The 19,871-nt window shown below is 35.8% G+C and overlaps 1 protein-coding gene across 4 annotated transcripts in view; it reads left to right on the top strand.

Annotated features, from left to right (window-relative positions):
• ANKRD31 (ankyrin repeat domain 31) overlaps nucleotides 1–19,871 on the top strand; it is a 129,833-nt gene that overhangs the window by 85,064 nt on the left and 24,898 nt on the right. For all 4 annotated transcript variants that reach the window (XM_079918339.1, XM_079918337.1, XM_079918338.1 and 1 more), the window contains 3 exons: nucleotides 1,305–1,392; nucleotides 12,488–12,584; nucleotides 15,151–16,150. In XM_079918339.1, the coding sequence (XP_079774465.1) occupies nucleotides 1,305–1,392; nucleotides 12,488–12,584; nucleotides 15,151–16,150 (1,185 nt within the window). The remainder of the gene's footprint in view (nucleotides 1–1,304; nucleotides 1,393–12,487; nucleotides 12,585–15,150; nucleotides 16,151–19,871) is intronic.

The following is a 19,871-nucleotide window of genomic DNA, read 5'->3' as shown; positions in this document are numbered from 1 at the left end:
GAGCTGGTATGGAGTGAAAAGTTATGGCCCATGGTGGACAAGACTGAGTGCATCTACAATATGAGACAAAGCAGAAGGAGAAGTCAGCACCAAAAGATGTTTTCTTTATCCCAACCTGTAGGTAGAGGCTTAGTCTGGTCACAAATTTAGACCTTTAGTTTACTTTTCCACATAACTGGATGGTTTTATTATGTGCATTTTCCATATCCCTTGTGGGCACCAAAGTAAAACTTTCGAGCAACGTACTTCACAAGGCTTTGAGGACATACATCTTTTAAAAATGAATGTGTTTTGAGAATGTATTAAAGGATACATAGTACGAGTCAGTCCATCAGTTGTCATTTATTGAGCAACAACTGTATATCCAGCAGTGTGGAAACCTGTACACATATGAAAGCCATGCTCCAGCCTACAAGATCTCATTGTTTTGATGGAGGAAGTATAATATATAAGACATTACACATGTTAATGCTAATTTCTGTAGCACTAAAATTCTTAAGTAATTCTGAGAAAGAAGAAATCAGTATGGATTAGATTAGTCAGGGGTTTTGTGTGTGAGATTGGTTTAATATAATAATAATAAGCAGTATTTATAGAACTTTTACTTTGTGCTGACACTGTCCTAAACAGTTTATATGTGTTACTCAGTTCAGACAAGGAGAGGATAATTAACTTTCTGTAGTCACCCAGCTAGGAAGAGATGAAGCCGGAATTCAAACCCAAGCAGTCCAGTTCCAGAGTCCACTCCACAATTCCATCTCTGATAAGAAAGAGAAAGTTCTGGGCAGAATATGTAGAAGGCATTTGAGTCAGGAATATTAATACTGACAAGTATATAAAGAGGTGGTTTTAAATCCCCTTTGTGAGTTTTTGAGAGTGTTTAGTATTTGTAAGACTGTGTGTGAAATTTCAGTAGTGTACAATGATAGTCATAAAGCCTTAAAGTGAACTTGTTGCATATATATTGTCTTTAAATATTATGTGCTGAGTGTTCTTTTTCTCCTATGCCTATAACAGAAGTCATTGAGAAATTGTGATTCTTTGTATGCTTGCTACTCTTACATTCTGTTTTCCTGGAGCAGATCTGCTACATAAATCAAGATACATTTATGTTTAATTTTTCCCCAAATATGTAATATATATACAATTAAGTTTAAACAAAGCCTGAGTACATTTGGAACATAAAGGGAAATGAGCATTTTTAGTGTCACTTTCTTTAGCACTTTTACTGTGCATTTGTCAGTTGCATATCAGAGAAAAACATCTACTTCTTGTAATGAAGTTTTTAATATTTTATCTGATAGCATCAGACCATCAGTGCCGTTCTACAAGATTTAGAAGAAAAACAAGAAAATTTGTTAGCGTTTGAAATAAGAACCCCTGAAGATGCAGGTAAATATATACTCATACTCAAGTCTGATTATTTCATTCATCCAAGGTATTGCTATCTCATCTTCTTTTTTGGGGGGTGGGGTACAAGTATGATTCCATTTTTATAAAGTTCAAGAACAGGCCAAATTAACTTTTAGTAGAATTCAAAATAGGAGTGCAGTGGGGTTGAAGGTGCCCTCCCTCCAAAATATGTCCACATTCTAAGCCCCAGAATCTGTGAATGTGACTTTTTTTGCAGGGGGGGAGAGTCTTTACAGATATAATTAGAGATCTTGAAATGAGATTTATCTTGGATTTTCCAAGTGGGCTCTAAATCCAGTGATAGGTGTGCATATAAGAGACACACAAGAAAGAGACACAGAGAGAAGGAGAAGGCTATGTGAAGATGGAGGCAGAGACTGGAGTGATGCAACCACAAGCCAAGGAATGCCTGGAGCCACCAGAGACTAGAAGAGGCAAGGAAGTTTCCTCCCCTAGAGCCTTCAGAGGGAGTACAGTACTGTCAGTACCTTAATTTTGGACTTCACTGTTTGCAGGAGTATGATATCCCTTGAAACCAAAGTAAAATAATATAAAATGAAATCATTTTTTGAAAGTGATAATAAATTCTCAAATTAATTCTAAGTTATTGAGTAGACTAAGTATCTTCTCATGGAAGTATTTAGGGCAAGTTTCTCTTTATAAAATGGTTATGCTACTGGTGTTTCATTAGGAAGAATTTTTAAAAATATAATTACACATCTTCAAATGCACTAGAAAAACTTCATGTCAGAGGGAGCCAGTTCTGAATCATTTGTGACTTGACTATACATTCCATGTTTGTCGTGTTGCAATTTGATAATAATTACTAAGCCATAAGCCAAATTATTATTTGTCCTGAGTAGGATTTATTTTAAGACTTGTTTGTTTGCTTCTTTTATCCTGCATGAAATTTCCCATATTGTGCTCATAAGATAAAAGTACCCTTTGAGATAAAATCAGACAGCTTGGGAAGATCCTTGATTTATAACCTTTTTTCTTCGTCTTTTTTGGCATTAATTTACTAAAACATCTGAATTTTACAGTTGAAACTCACAAAATTTCAAACATTTAAGGCATTACCAGAAATAATATATTAGATGTGTGAGAAATAATGTATTAGATATTATTAATTAAACAATGGATGGTCTATATTTAATTTTTTCTCCCATATGCTACTTTATTATTTTTTTAATTTTTATTTCATATTGGAGTATAGTTGATTAACAATGTTGTGTTAGTTTCAGATATATAGCATAGTGATTCAGTTATACATATACACATATCTATTCTTTTTCAAGTTCCTTTCCTATTTAGGCTATTACAGAATATTGAGCAGAGTTCCCTGTGCTATACAGTAGGTCCTTGTTGGTTATCTGTTTTAAATATAGCAGTGTGTATATGTCAATCCCAAACTCCCAGTGTATCCCTCTCCCCCACCCTCTCCCACTGGTAACCATAAGTTTGTTCTCTAAGTCTGTGAGTCTTTTTCTGTATTGTAAATAAGTTCATTTGTATCATTTTTTTTAGATTCCACATATAAGTGATATCATATGATATTTGTCTTTCTCTATCTAACTTAACTTAGTATGATAATCTCCAGCTCCATCCACGTTGCTGCAAATGGCGGCATTATTTCATTCTTTTTAATGGCTGAGTAATATTCCATTGTATATATGTACCACATCTTCTTTATCATTCATCTGTCGGACATTTAGGTTGCTGCCATGTCTTGGCTATTGTACACAGCACTGCAGTGAATATTGGGTTGCGTGTATCCCTTTGAACCATGGTTTTCTCCGGATATATGCCCATGAGTGGGATTGCTGTATCATATGGTAGCTCTATTTTTAGTTTTTTAAGGAACCTCAGTACTGTTCTCCTTAGTGGCTGCACCAATTTACATTCCCACCAACAGTGTAGGAGGATTCTCTTTTCTCCACACCCTCTCCAGCATTTATTGTTTGTACACTTTCTGGTGATGGCCATTCTGACTGGTGTGAGGTGATGTCTCATTGTAGATGTGATTTGCATTTCTTTAATAATTAGCAATATTGACCATCTCTTTTCATGTGCCTCTTGGCCATCTGTATATATACTTTGGAGAAATGTTCTTTTTATTTAGTTATTCTGCCCATTTTTTGATTGGGTTATTTTTTGATATAGAGCCTCATGAGCTGTTTGTAAATTTTGAAGATTAATCCCTTTTCGGTCACATCATTTGCAAATATTTTCTCCCATTCTGTGAGTTTTTGTTTTGTTTATGGTTTCCTTTGCTGTGCAGAAGCTTTTGAATTTAATTAGGCCCCATTTGTTTAATCATCAAATCACAAGAGAAGAGAACAAAAGAGTAAGGGAGGAAAAAAGACCTAGAAAACCAAATCTGAAACAATGAATAAAATGGCAATAGGAACATACATGTCAAAGTTTTTATTTCCATTACTCTAGGAGATGGATCTAAAAAGATAATGCTGCGATTTATATCAAAGAGTGTTCTGCCTGTGTTTTCCTCTAAGAGTTTTATAGTATCGAGTCTTACATTTAGGTCTTTAATCCATTTTGAGTTATTTTATCTTTATGGTGTTAAAGAATGTTCTAATTTCATTTTTTTACATGTAGCTGTCCAGTTTTCCCAGAACCATTTATTGAAGAGACTGTCTTTTCTCCACTGTATAGTCTTGCCTTCTTTGTCTTAGATTAATTGACCGTAGGAGTGTGGGTTTATTTCTGGGCTTTCTGTCTTTTTCCATTGATCTATATTTCTGTTTTTGTACCAGTACCATACTGTTTTGATGAGCGTAGCTTTGTAGTATAGTCTGAAGTCAGGGAGCCTGATTCCTCCAGCTCCATTTTTCTTTCTCAAGGTCACTTTGGCTATTCGGGGTCTTTTATGTCTCCATTGTTCTAGTTCTGTGAAAAATGCCATTGGTAATTTGATAGGGATTTCATTGAATCTGTAGATTGCCTTGGGTTGTATAGTCATTTTGACAATACTGATTCTTCCAATCCAAGAACATGGTATATCTTTCCATCTCTTTGTGTCATCTTTGATTTCTTTTATCAGCGTCTTACAGTTTTCAGAGTACAGGCCTTTTGCCTCCTTAGGTAGGTTTATTCCTAGGTATTTTATTCTTTTTGATGTGATGGTAAATGGGATTGTTTCTTTAATTTCTCTTTCTGATCTTTCATTGTTAGTGTATAGAAATGTTGTGTAGTATCATGTCATCTGCAGACAGTGACAGTTTTACTTCTTCTTTTCCAGTTTGGATTCCTTTTATTTCTTTTTCTTCTTTGATTGCTGTGGCTAGGACTTCCAATACTATGTTGAATAAAAGTGATGAGAGTGGACATCCTTGTCTTGTTCCCAATCTTAGAGGAAATGCTTTCAGCTTTTCCCCATTGAGTATGATGCTAGCTGTAGGTTTGTCATATATGGTCTTTATTATGTTGACGAATGTTCCCTCTCTGCCCACTTTCTGGAGAGTTTTTATCATAAATGGGTGTTGAATTTTGTCCAGCTTTTTCTGCACCTGCTGAGATGATCATATGGTTTTTATTCTTCAATTTGTTGATGTGGTGTTGTATCACACTGATTGATTTGTGGTTATTTTAAAAATCCTTGCATCCCTGGGACAAATCTCACTTGATCATGGTGTATGATCCTTTTAATGTATTGCTGGATTCAATTGGCTAGTATTTTGTTGAGGATTTTTACATCTATGTTCATCAGTGATATTGGCCAGTAATTTTCTTTCTTTTTGTGCTGTCTTTGTCTGGTTTTGGTATCAGGGTGATAGTGTCCTCACAGAATGAGTTTGGGAGTGTTCATTCCTCTGCAATTTTTTAGAATAGTTTCAGAGGGTGGGTGTTAACTCGTCTCTAAATGTTTGATAGAATTTGCCTGTGAAGCCATCTGGTGCTCGACTTTTGTTTGTTGGGAGCTTTTAAATCACAGTTTCAATTTCAGTACTTGTGATTGGTCTGTTCGTATTTTCTGTTTCTTCCTGGTTCAGTCTTGGGAGATTGTACCTTTCTAAGAATTTGTCCATTTCTTCTAGGTTGTCCATTTTATTGGCATATAGTTTATTGTAGTAGTCTTTTGTGATCCTTTGTATCTCTGGGGTGTCCATCGTAACTTCTCCTTTTATATTTCTAATTTTATTGATTTGAGCCCTTTCCCTTTTTTTCTTGATCAGTCGAGCTAAAGGTTTATCAGTTTTGTTTATCTTTTTAAAGAACTTTTTAGTTTCATTGATCTTTTCTATTGTTTTCTTCATCTCTATTTCATTTATTTCTGCTCAGATCTTTATGATTTCTTTCCTTCTACTAACTTTGAGTTTTGTTTTTTCTTCTTTCCCTAATTGCTTTAGGTGTAAGCCTAGGTTGTTTATTTGAGATTTTTCTTGTTTCCTGAGGTAAGATTGTATTGCTATAACCTTCCCTCTTAGAACTGCTTTTGCTGTGTCCCATAGGTTTTGGATCATCGTGCTTTTGTTTTCATTTGTCTCTAGGTATTTTTTTATTTCCTCTTTGATTTCTTCAGTGATCCATTGGTTGTTTAGTAGTATATTGTTTAGCTTCCACATGTTTTGTGTTTTTTACAGTTTTTTTCTTGTAGTTGATTTCTAATCTCATAGTGTTGTGGTCAGAAAAGATGCTTGATAGGATTTCCATTTTCTTAAGTTTACCAAGACTCACTTTGTGGCCCAGCATGTGATCAGTCCTGGAGAATGTTCCATGTGCACTTGAGAAGAATGTGTATTCTGCTGCTTTTGGATGGAATGCTCCGTAAATATCAACTAAGTCCATCTGGTCTAATGTGTCATCTAAGGCCTGTGTTTTCTTACTGATTTTCTGTCTGGATGATCTGTTCATTGATGAAAGTGGAGTGTTAAAGTCCCCCACTATTATTGTGTAATTGTCAGTTGCTCCTTTTATGGCTGTTAGTATTTGCCTTGCATATTGAGGTGCACCTATGTTGGGTACATATATATTTACAATTGTTATATCTTCTTCTTGGATTGATCCCTTGATCATTATGTAGTGTCCTTTTTTGTCTCTTGTGACAGTCTTTATTTTAAAGTCTATTTTGTCTGATATGAGTATTGCTACTCCAGCTTTCATTTGATTTACATTTGCATGGAATACCTTTTTCCATCCCCTCACTTTCAGTCTGTATGTCCCTAGACCTGAAGTGGGTCTCTTGTAGACAGCATATATTTGGGTCTTGTTTTTGTATCCATTCAGCCAGTTTATGTCTTTTGGTTGGGCCATTTAATCCATTTTAATTTAAGATAATTATCAACATGTATGTTCCTATTGCCATTTTATTCATTGTTTCAGATTTGGTTTTCTAGGTCTTTTTTCTCCCTTACTCTTTTGTTCTCTTCTCTTGTGATTTGATGATTAACTTTAGTGTTGTGTTTGGATTTCTTTTTCTTTTGTGTTTGTGTACCTATTGTAGATTTTTGGTTTGTGGTTACCATGAAGTTCTAATATAGCAGTCTATATACATATACAAGATTGTTTTAAATGCTGTTTTTTTTAATTTCAAATGCATTTCCAGTATCCTGAATTTGTACTCTCCTCACGATTGCTGGTTTTGATATCATATTTGTGTGTGGATGATTTCCTACCTTTACTATATGTTTGCCTTTACTGGTGAGCTTTTCCATTCATCATTTTCTCATTTCTAGTTGTGTCCTTTTCTTTTCCACCTAGAGAAGTTCCTTAAGCATTTGTTGCAAAGCTGGTATGATGGTGCTGAATTCTCTTAGCTTTTGCTTGTCTGTAAAGCTTTTGATTTCTCCATCAAATCTGAATGAGAGCCTTGCTGGATAGAGTATTCTTGGTTGTAGGTTCTCTCCTTTTATCACTTTAAGTATTTTGTGCCACTCCCTTCTGGCCTGCAGGTTTTCTGCTGAGAAAGCCGCTGATAACCTTATGGGAATTCCCTTGTACGTTATTTGTTGTTTTTCCCTTGTAGCTTTTAATATTTTGTCTTTGTTTTTAATTTTTGTCAATTTAATTACTATGTGTCTCACCATGTTTCTCTTCGGGTTTATCCTGCCTGGGATTATCTGTGCTTCCTGGACTTGGGTGACTATTTCCTTTCCCATGTTAGGGAAGTTTTCAGCTATTATCTCTTTAAGTATTTTCTCAGGTCCTTCCTCTCTCTCTTCTCCTTCTGAGACCCCTGTAATGTGAACGAACGTTGGTGCATTTAGTGTTGTTCCAGAGGTCTCTTAGGCTGTCTTCATTTCTTTTCATTCTTTTTTCTTTATTCTGTTTTGTAGCAGTGATTTCCACCATCTGGCTTCCAGCTCACTTATCCGTTCTTCTGCCTCAGTTATTCTGCTATTGATTCCTTCTAGTGTATTTTTTATTTCAGTTATTGTACTTTTCACCTCTTTTTGTTTGTTCTTTAATTCTTCTAGGTCTTTGTTAAACATTTCTTGTATCTTCTCGATCCTTGCCTACATTATTTTTTCAAAGTCTTGGATCGTCTTTACTATCATTACTCTGAATTCTTTTTCAGATGGATTGCCCATTTCCACTTCACTTAGTTGTTCTTCTGGTGTTTTATCTTGTTCCTTCATCTGGGACATACTCCTTTGCTGTCTCATTTTGTCTTAACTTTCTGAGATTGCTGTTTCCATTCTGCTGGCTGAAGGGTTATAGTTCTTTTTGCTTCTTCTGTTCTGCCCCCACCCCAACGCCCAGTGGATGAGGCTGTATAAGAGGCTTGTGCAGGCTTCCTGGTGGGAGGGACTGCTTCCTGCCCACTGGTGGGTGGAGCTGGGTGTTGTCCCTCTGGTGGGCGGGCCATGTCAAGGGGTGTGTTTAGCCAGCAGCTGTGTGCTCAGGAAACTTTAAGTAGCCTGTCTGCTGATGGGTGGAGCTGTCTTCCTGTCCTGTTGGTTGTTTGGCCCAAGATGTCCCAGCACTGGAGCCCATAGGCTGTTGGGTGGGGCCAGGTCTTGGTGAGAAAATGGTGCCCTCCAGGAGGGCTCAAGCCAATGAGTACTACCCAGAACTACTGCCACCAGTGTCTTTGTCCCTGCAGTGAGGCACAGCCACCCCCCACCTCTGCAGGAGACCCTCCAATACTAGCAGGTAGGTCTGGCCCAGGCTAAAATGAAGTCATTGCTTTTTTCCCTGGGTCCTGGTGCACATGAGACCTTGTGTGCACCCTCCAAGAGTGGAGTTTCTGTTTCCCGCAGTGCTGTGGAATTCCTGCGATCAAACCCTGCTGGCCTTCAAAGCCAGATTCTCTGGGGCCTCCTCCTCCCATTGCCAAACCCCCAGGCTGAGGAGCCTGATACGGGGCTCAGAACTTTCACTCCTTTGGGAGAACTTCTGTGGTATAATTATTTTACAGTTTGTGGGTTGCCCACCTGGCAGGTATGGGATTTGATTTTATCACGATTGTGCCCTTCCTACTGTCTCATTGTGGTTTCTTTGTCTTTGGATGTAGGATATCTTTTTTGGTAGGTGTGCTAGATGTGCTGTTTTTACGTTCTTTTTTGTCATAGTCATCATTCTTAGTGGTTACATAGTAAATGTTCAATAAATGTTCCATGGTTTACTTAATTTTCCCCTTTTTGTTGAGCATTTAGATTTTTATAATTTTTTGCTATTACACTACAACACATAGTTTTTTCTGGATTTAGGATTATCTTCTTAGGAAAAATTAACATAATTGAAATTATTGGGTCAAAAATATATAAACATTATAAAATCTATTGGTTCATATTGATAAATTGATTTCCTAAAGTATTACATAATAATTTGTACTTCTGCCAACACACATTCATGTTTGTTTGCCTTCACGCTGCTAATAGCCTCAGTATTTTCATTTTAAATAATTTTACAGAAAAAAATTTTTTACTAATTTAATAAAAAATATGCATTGTATTTTCATCTGCCTTATTGATTTTATTAGTGGTACTTTTTCACTAGTTTTATTTTCTGTTTCATGAACTGACTGTTCCTGTTTGTTAATAAATTGGAGCCATTTTATATAATCAAGTTATTGACCCCTTTTCTGCCATAACTGCTGCAAATACTTTTTTCACCCCTTAACTGCCTTTTTATTCATAACATGTTAGTGTGTGCTTAAATACAGAAATTCTCAAATTCTGTATAGTAGAATGTATCAGCCTCTTTGCTGTTTCTTTTAATGCTTCTAAGATGAGAAACTTTCCTCCCCTCCCCACCCCCAGGCTTTGTAACTTAATTTTATTCTGTTATAACCATGATTCTTTTATCACCATGACTATTCTAATCATGATCCCTATTTTTGGTCTCATTGCCCCTTTAGGGGAGGAGAGGTAAGGCAGTAGGACTCTAGAGTTCTTGGCTGGTGATCAAGTCCTGACTGTGTTTGGCGCCATCACTCTTTTGCAGTTGTTTAAAACTAAGTTTCTTCAAAACAAAATTTCTGAGGCTGTTCTGAAACTTCTACATAGCTCCCATAATGTGACAGTGCACATTTTTCTTTCCCGGGGCCCTCTCAGTCTCCTCTCAGCTTCTTTTTTTTCCTGGGTCCACCTTACACAGATTGTCACCCTCAGGTACAAACCCTCATAAGCAGGACCACAGGGCAGTCTCCACACTGTCTTCAAGATCCTGGCTCCTTGGACCCACTGTTAGAAGGAAGGACAATCAATTCCTAGCACAGCAGCAACTTTCTCCTTGCCCTGCTGTAGAAGCTCCCTGCTTTTCAGGGTCTCAACCTCTAGATGTTCAAGGTCAAAGAGGAAGTCAGATATGAGTCCATTGTCACCTCAATAGAAAGTTGTTACACTCTTAGTAGTCCTTTGAGAAACTCCCCCTTTAGGCTTGAAGTAAAGGGGAGAAACGCCCTCGCCTTTCACTTTTGCTGCTCAGCATAGAGAATCCCACCCAGTGAAGCTACAGCTCTCTAAAGAAACAGCTTTACAAAGTCACCACCTCCATATTCTGACATCTTTTGTATCTTTGATCTGGTTGAGGGATCCAAGAGTAACGAATTTTTTTTGTACATTTCTTTGTAAATTTTTCTTGTTGATGTCTTATATACATTGATGTCAAATATTTTTAGTGCCTCAACTGAATTGAGACAGAAAAAAATGTTCATTTTAAACATTTTATATGTTTTTTTCCTAAGCATCTTAACTCTATAATTCAACTGAAATTTCTCTGCCACATACGGTATAAGGATAGAATAGGGCTTTCCCCCATATTACTACCCCATTTGCCTAGTCTTATTTGTTGAATAATTCCTCTCATCTTCATTGTTTACAGTGCCTTATTATCACATATTAAAATCTTACACATATTAGGGCAATTTCTAGGTTTTCTCTAAGATACCATTGATTAATTTTGTCTCTTTGATAAATAAGTATATAGTATCAAGTTACATATAAAACATCTTTATATCCATTCTTATAGAAATATATAGAATCTTTTGGTTACTATGATAATGTTATTTTTACCAGTGGTTTAAAATTCAGTTAGAAAACCCAAATGTAACAGGAGACATAGATAATGTAAATGTTTTTTATTAAAGTGTCAAATCTGCTAAAAAATTTATATCTAAATTCTTAATTATCATACAAGTTTCTCCCCTTTGTTAGCATATGCATCACATCGTGAAACTAATCTTTTGCCATAATAATAGGGAGATAGAAACTAGTCTGGGAACAGACTCTATACTTATTTGTCTGATTTGCAGAGAGAGGTTCTGGAGTAAATTCCAACTGTGAACTTCATGTCATTTTTCACCACTGATTTTGTCTAGTTAAATTATCTAGAAAAATATGCATTGGTCTAAAAGAATTAGGAAAAAGCTTAAGAAACAAAGCCAAAAATGAAATGAATAGCAGGTAGGCTTAAAAGAAATAAAATGTATTCATCTAAGCGAAATTTCCTATTTGGGAATCTGGGTTTGGACATAACTGACTTTACATGTAAATCCTGTGAATCTGTGATGCGGGAGGTCATGATGCCTTGGGAAGCAATGGAAGAAAGTAGGAAAAATTTAATTATTATAAAAGTAATTTTATATAGATCAATAAGTGACTGTAGATATCATATAGCCCTATCTAAGTGTTAAGTGTAAAGAACAAAAACTGACAGTGTGGGACTTCCCTGGTGGTGCAGTGGTTAAGAATCCTCCTGCCGATGCAGGGGACACGGGTTCGAGCCGTGGTCCATGAAGATCCCACATGCCACAGAGCAACTAAGCCCATGCGCCACAACTGCTGAGCCTGTGCTCTAGAGCCCACGAGCCACAACTACTGAGCCTGCGTGCCACAACTACTGAAGCCTGCATGCCTAGAGCCCATGCTCTGCAACAAGAGAAGCCACCACAATGAGAAGCCTGCATACTGCAAGGAAGAATAGCCCCCACTCACACAACTAGAGAAAGCCCATGTGCAGCAATGAAGACCCAACGCAGCCAGAAGTAAATAAAATAAAAGATAAATTAATTTAAAAAAAGAACTGATAGTGACTCTTATTTTTAAGTACGTATAAGTTATATATAGTACAAATATAGTATAGAACAATATATTATATAAATATATTTTAAAGTTTACACACCCCTACCAAAGTATTAACAGCAATCTCTTTCATGGAGTGAAATATTGAGGAGAAGGAGTGGTTGAGTGGGATACTCTTTGACTTCTCTTCTCCATAAACATTCATATTATTTGCAGATTTTCTTTACATTGACAATGTATTCCTTTTGTATTTTAAAAAGTACATAATTTTAACAGACAAAATATTTATCTTCCTATTTATTTTCCTTTACTACCCTCATTTCACAGGTAAGGAAGCTGACCAGAGAGGTCAGTGACTTGTCCAGGTTCACAAAGCTTAGTCAATGGGGTAGCAGGATTAGAATTCAGTCTGGCCTGCTTCTTCTTGATACCATGTTCTTAATTATACACTTCAGGGTACTTCCATAGAGTGACATAATTCCTAGGGAAATAATGGCTTTTTAATTAACAGTAAGGCTAAGTCCTATGTGACCAAATTTAACATTTATCTCTCAATTAACTGACTTTTTATTTTATTACCATGTTTCTAGAACAATACACTGATAAGATGTTAGAGATAAAGGAGGTTATGGACAATGTGCTTACCAAACAGAAGGCAGAAAGGGATGATTTAGCTAAAAAATACAGGTGAGTGAAAAAAAAAAATAGGAATGCTTTAGAGTTTTCAGAATTTATCTATTTTTATCTACAGTAGGCCTAGAATTTCTTAAGATTACAAATGTTGCTTGGGACCAGAAAAGGACTTTATGAGGTCATCTAATCTATTACCTCCATGAGGAATTATACTTCCTAGAAAGATGTTTTTCTACTTTATTATTTGAAATGTTCAGAAAAGGACATTTTCCTATCTTAAAAAGTTGTCTACAGCCATGAATTTTATGAAAGCCTTTCTGGTCATGAATTCCGTAAGTAAATTTCTTTCCTTAGTAAACTCACATTTTTTACATTAAAATTTTTTCTTTTATGCTATCACAAATGTTGTTCTTCTAAGCAGTTTAATCATGTATATTTTGTGGTTTTGTGTACTTCTAAACTCTCAGGGTCCTTAAAGAGTTTTATCCTGATTACATTGATTATTTACCTCTTATCCTTTTTTTTGAGAAATTTGTTATATGATTTTTTCTTGTTTTGAGCATTATTTTTTTTAGTTTTCTATTCTTTTTTTCTTTTCTCTTGTGATGAGAACTTTTAAGGTCTACTCTCTTAGCAACTTTCAAATATGTAATACAGTATTATCAACTATAGTCACCATGCTATATATTACACTCCCATGCCTTATTTATTTCATAACTGGAAATTTATACCTTTTGATTACCTTCACCTATTTCACCCACGTGCCACCTCCACCTCCACCAACCACCAATCTGTTCTCTGTATCTATGCCTTTTTTGTTTTTGTTTTAGCTTCCAAATATCAGTGAGATCATACAGTATTTGTCTTTCTCTGACTATTTTCACTTAGCATAGCGCTCTCAAGATCCATCGATGTCTCAAATGGCAGGATTTATTTCTTTTTTGTGGCTGAATAATATGCCTTTATATATGTGTGTCTTCATACTAATGTTGCTATTTGCCTTAAACTCTTGTAATTTAAAGAGCATTTGTATTTTCTGTCTGAACTCTGTTTCACGTAGTTTTAAATGTGATATTAATTTCTTCTTTCTTCTCTATCTATCCAGCTTCTTGCATTTTATACTACCAGTTATTTGCTAATCTGATTTCTTCTTGATGCTTCTTCCACTTACATCTACTACTTGCTTTGACATCCAGTTGGTTTGGAGTTCAGTACCGACAACTCTAAACTGTGTTAGGAGAGACAAGTATCTATACTATTGCTTTCTCTTAAAACGGCTCCTCTAAAAAGATGGTCCCTGAGGATCCCTGAGACCATTTCAAGGGGTCTAAGAAGTTGAAACCTTTTTTTTTTTTTTTTTTTTTTGCGGTACGCGGGCCTCTCACTGTTGTGGCCTCTCCCGTTGCGGAGCGCAGGCTCAGCGGCCATGGCTCACGGGCCCAGCCGCTCCGCGGCATGTGGGATCTTCCCGGACTGGGGCACGAACCCCTGTCCCCTGCATCGGCAGGCGGACTCTCAACCACTGCGCCACCAGGGAAGCCCCCGAAACCATTTTTATAATAACATTAAGATGTTATTTGCCCTCTTTTGCTCTCATTTTCTCATAAGTGTACAATGGAATTTTCTAGAGGCCACATGGCGTGTGATGATATCATCACTCTAATAGCTAATGGAATGTGCACTTGTGTAGTCTTGTGTTTTAAAATTTTCTCTTATTTTCTAAAACAGTAAATATTGATAGATATAACTCAAATAAACAAAAGCTCTTTGCATTCCTCAATAATTTTTAAGAGTATAAAAAAGTCCTGAAACCAAAAAGTTTGAGAGCTACTGGAAACAAAGTGTCCAATATCCTGAAGATCAGTGTGGAATAGTTGAGTATAACCAAAAGACAGGTGTGGATGAGCCAGTTTCCTCCCACTCAGTCTTCAAGCCCCTGAGAGACTTGGTTTAAGGAGGGCACACAGGATAATGCTTATCTGGGTAGTCACTTCAAAGTACCTCACTACAGATTCAAAGTACAATTATTGGTTTGGCCAAAAAGTTCATTCGGGTTTTTCCGTAACATCTTGTGGAAAAACCCAAATGAGCTTTTTGGCCAACCCAATACAATAAGTACTTGATGAATTGACATTTCTCAGGTCTAGCTTACTTATAATTATTCACAAAACAATCTCAGTCCTCCATAACTAAGGGAATTTGGGTGGAACTTACTCCCAAATTTTACTTCTTGATACACCATTTCACTGTAAACAGGTAAGCGAATTCCAAACTTAAAGAATGGTGTTGCTCCTTGGCCATCAATTTATACCTTCCAACTAAAGGACTACTAGGTATCTAGATAAACAACCCAAGTTTTGTTTCTCTTTTAGGGCTGACTCACAACTGATATGTAATGATGTGAATATAAATGTGGATAACCACGCTGTCACCTAAAAAAGGCAAACTTATTTACCTCAAGTAAAGCAACAGTTTCCTCTCAAAGAATATACATTGCAAAGATAGTCTCTTGTGTACTTCGAGCTGATTAATTTGACACAAAGTATAAAATCTAAATGATTGCTAAAAAAAAGTTTTCTACTGTTTTTATATTTTTTCCTCTTTCTGTTTCTTCCTACAGGGTGTCCATAGAGTCATTTAAGCATGGAGTCCTGAGAGACCAACTAGCTAACTTGGCCACAAGGCAGAAGAGCCTTTTACTTGTAGCAAAAAAACAGAAAAAAATAAGCCAGAAAATTCAGAACTATAAGAATGTTACATCTTTGTCTGGTCTTAGTTTCAAGAAGCTGCCATTGAGCTCAGAAATCTCTAAAGAAAAGGACAGCCAAGAGTTTACTAGTCTGGAAAATTCAGTACAGCCCCAGTCATGTTCAGTTTCTCCTGTCAGCCTTGTTTGTGGAAGCATGCAGGAAACACAGTTGTCTTTGGAAATCTGGCATGACAACCAAAATACCAACACTTGTCTAAATTCAAAGACAGTGAGAAGGGAAGAATTTTCTGGAAATGAACTGAATTCTAAACAAAGTGTCAGTGACTGTACCTTAGATAGATTATCAAAATCCAGACTTTCAGATGGCACTAAGAAGATTAAATTACAATCGCAACCTATTTCTTTTATTGCTCAAGCAGAATATTCACAAAAAGAAAATGATCTTACAGATACTACAGCCAAAGGGCATGAGTCCTTTAGTCCTTCAGCAGTAAATGGCACATTAAAGATTTCAGAAACCGCAAGTGTATTTGCCCACAATGATGCCAATCCATCAACTATTATTTGTGATCAGGCTCTTTCCAATTGTGATCCAAAAAAAGGAAACAGGAAAACAGCTTCGCAGCAACCACATATGGGGACATCAGAATCCCTGGTACATCAAGGGATTGATGTCTTTGGCAGTAATACGGGGCATCAGGTGAAAGCTTATCTTAGAAAATCAGCTCTTGCTGTTCCACATGCAAATGATAGTCAGAGCTCCTCCTCCTCTGGGTCTGGCCGTCAACATACTGTAAAAAATCCTTCAAAATACAGCACAACTCCTAAAAAGAAATGTATGCAGATAAAGGATCTGATACTGCTAGGAAGAATTAATCCGGGAAATAATATTCTGGAATTCAAAACACAGGTATCCTTTTTTTTTCTCTAAAATTACGTAAATTTTATAAGTAAGTGAGTAAATGTTGCTGTCACATAGTGTCAGTGTTTAGCTCTAATTAGGGGAATAGGGTTTGGCTGGGCTTCTTGAATGGAGAGACCATTATATCTTAGCAAGTGAAATCATGCTTCTAAAATTGCCCTGTACATTTTAGTTACAAGCACCTTTAGGCTCTCAGACCAAAATTAGTTTTACTGCAGCAGGAAGGATTTAAGAACAAAATAAAAATAATAAATTGGAGCTGTGTTTGGTTCCAAAGTTTTGGGAACTACCAGTGTGTACTGCTAAAGCTTCCCCTAATAAGGGTTAAGTATAAACACATCTTCCATAGTAGCTCAATTTAGAAACAGAAAGTGACTTGGAGTTTGGGTAGATATAACTCAATTAAAACAATATCACATATGCATAATAACAGAAGAGGAAAAAAAAGATTCTGCTAGAAATGCCTACAAATGAGGCTTCCTTTCCCTTTTCCCCCTATTCATTTTTTGAAAGAGGATATAAGAGTGGCAAAGTTTGCAGGGTCCTGGAATGCTGCTTTGCTTGTGGACCAGTCCAACAGAAAACCAATCCAAGCTAATTGGAATTTAATCTAAATGACCCCTTTTTTCAACCCTTTCTACTTCTGGATTATAAGACTTTTCCTAGTTAATAAGCTTTATTTATAAGTTAGGAGCAAAAAAAACTTAATTTTAATGCTCCAAACTATAGTTTAAACACTAAATTAGCAGCTTGATCTCAGATCCCTTGATGTTCCTGTTTGCTTGCCTGTCAACCAATTTATTGCTAAGTAATACCTACTTCACATTAGCCAAAGCAACTCAAATTTCAGTTATTGGTTACATTAGCTAAAATTTTGACAGCTGTGGTTACTCCTCTGGATCAGCAATGATAAAATTCTAATATAATTCTTTGTATTTCAGCTATTTTTAACAGCTTTATTGAAATACAATTGACATACAATACGCTACATGTATTTAAAGTATATAATTCGACAAGTTTTGATGTATGTACATACGCAAAGTATAAAATCTAAATGATTGCTAAAAAAAAAGTTTTCTACTGTTTTTGTATTTTTTCCTCTTTCTTCCTACAGGGTGTCCATAGAGTCATTTAAGCATATTGGTCTGTAGTTTTCTTGTGTTGTCTTTGGTTTTGGGCTCAGAGTAATACTGGTCTCACAGAATGAATTCCAAAGTGTTTCCTTCTCTTCTGTTTTTTGGAAGAGTTTGTGAATTGGTATTAAGTCTTTTAAAAATGTTTTCTAGTAATCAGCAGTAAAACCATCTGTACCTGGGCTTTTTTGTTGTTGTTGATAGTTTTTTGATTATTAATTGTGTCTACTTTTTATAGTTTTTTTTTCAGATTGTCTATTTCTTCTTGAGTCAGTTTTGGTAGTTTGTATCTTTCTAGGAATTTGCTCATTTCATCTAATTTATTGGCATACAGCTGTTCATAGTGTCTCTTATAGTCCTTTTTATTTCTATAAGGTCAGTAGTAATGTCCACATTTTCATTTTTGCTCTTAGTAATTTGAGTCTTCCCTCTTGCTTTTCTTGGTTAATCTAGCTAAAGGTTTGTCAGTTTTATTAATCTTTCCAAAGAACCAATTTTGATTTTTTTGATTTTCTCTATTTTTCTATTGCATGTTTTACTTTTTCCACTTTAATAGTTACTATTTCCTTCCTTCTGCTTGCTTTAGTTTAGTTTGCTGTTTTCTTTCCAGTGTCTTTCTTGTAAGTTTAGGTTATTGATGTGAGATCTTTCTTCTTTTTCAATATAGGCATTTATACCTATAAATTTCCCTCTAACCCACTGCTTTTACTGCATCCCATAAGTTTCAGTATGTTTTGCCTTCATTTTCATTCATCTCAAAGTATTTTCTCATTTACCTTTTGATTACTTCTTTAACCCGTTGTTTATTTAGGAGTATGTTGTTTGAGTTCCACATAATTGTGAGTTTCTCATTTTTTTGTTATTAATTTCTAATTTCATTCCATTGCTCTTAGAGAACATACTTTGTATTATTTTGGTCCTTTTAAATTTTCTGCGACTTATTTTGTGGCTTAGATAGTGTGTAGCCTATGCTAGAGAATGTCCCATGTGTACTTGAGAAGAATGTATATATCCTCCTATCATTAGGAGTTTTCTATAGATGCCTGTTCAGTCTAGTTAGTTTATAGTGTTGCTCAACTTTCCTCTTTCCCTTTTGTGATATTATTATTATATATATTATTGATATATCTGTAAATGTTATAAAGCCAATAATTCATTGTTATAATTATTACTTTATAAAATTTTGTGACTTTTAAAGGAGCTGAGAAGAAAGGAGAGCAAGTTTATATTTATAACTTTTGATATATTAACCTTCTTACTTATCCTTGCTGGTTCTCTTCATTTGTTCCTGTGGATTTGAGTTACCATATGGAGTCATTTTCTTGGCCCAGTAAAACTTCTTCCACCCACCGCCTTTGTGCTTTTGCAAATATATATGTATTATATCCCTATTGTTTTGTACAATTGTTTTAAAAACCAGTTAAGCAAAGAAAGAAGAAATGTGCATTTATACTGTCTTTTATAATATGTGATTACTTTTACTGATGCTCTTTGTTTTTCCATGTGGATTCATATTACCATTTGGGGGTCACTTGATTTCAACCTGAAGAACTTCCTTTAGTATTTTTTGTAAGGCAGGTCTGCTAGCAACAAATTTTCTCAAGAGAGGTCTTTACATCACCTTTATTTTTGAAATATTTGCTGCAAATAGGATTCTTGGTTACAGGTTTTTCTTTGTGTACTTTGAGTGTGTTATTCCACTGCTTCTGGCTTTCATTGTTTCTGATAAGAAGTCAGTTGTTAATCTTTTGGGGTTTACCTTGTAAGTGATGAGTCATTTTTCACTTGCTTCTTTCAATAATTTCTTATGGTCTTTGACTTTCAGTATTTTTACTATGTATCTATTTATGTCTCTCTTTGTGTTTATCCTTGTTGGACGTCACTGAGCTTCCTGAATATGTAGATTAATGTTTTTTAATAAATTTGGGAAATTTTTAGCCATTATTTCTTCAAATATTTTTTCTGCTCCTTTTTCCTGTCCTTTTGGTACTCCCATTATGCATATGTTGGTGTGCTTAATGGTGTCCCACATTTCTCTGAAGCTTTTTCATTTTTCTTCACTCTTTTTTCTTTTTCTTCTTCAGCTTACATAATCTCTATTGATCTCTCTTCAAATTCACTAATTCTTTCTTCTGACATTGAAAATCTGTTGAGCCTCTCTATTAAATTTTTCATTTTAGTTATTGTACTTTTCAACTCAACTTCTTTTTGTTTCTTAATAAATTGTTTCTTTATTGATACTTTCTGTTTGATGTGATATTGTTATCATACCTTGCTTTCCGTCCTTAATTATGGTTTCCTTTAGTTCTTTGAACATGTATATAAACGGCTGTTTTTTTTTGTTGTTGTTTGTTTTTTTGCGGTACGCGGGCCTCTCACTGTTGTGGCCTCTCCCGTTATGGAGCACAGGCTCCGGATGCACAGGCTCAGCGGCCATGGCTCACGGGCCCAGCCGCTCCGCGGCATGTGGCATCTTCCCGGACCGGGGCATGAACCCATGTCCCCTGCATCGGCAGGCGGACTCTCAACCACTGCGCCACCAGGGAAGCTCTAAACGGCTGTTTTGAAGTCTTTGT

This window comes from Stenella coeruleoalba (genome assembly GCF_951394435.1).
Source record: "Stenella coeruleoalba genome assembly, chromosome: 3".
Taxonomy (NCBI): Eukaryota; Metazoa; Chordata; class Mammalia; order Artiodactyla; family Delphinidae; genus Stenella; species Stenella coeruleoalba.
This window is presented reverse-complemented; position numbering and strand designations above follow the sequence as displayed.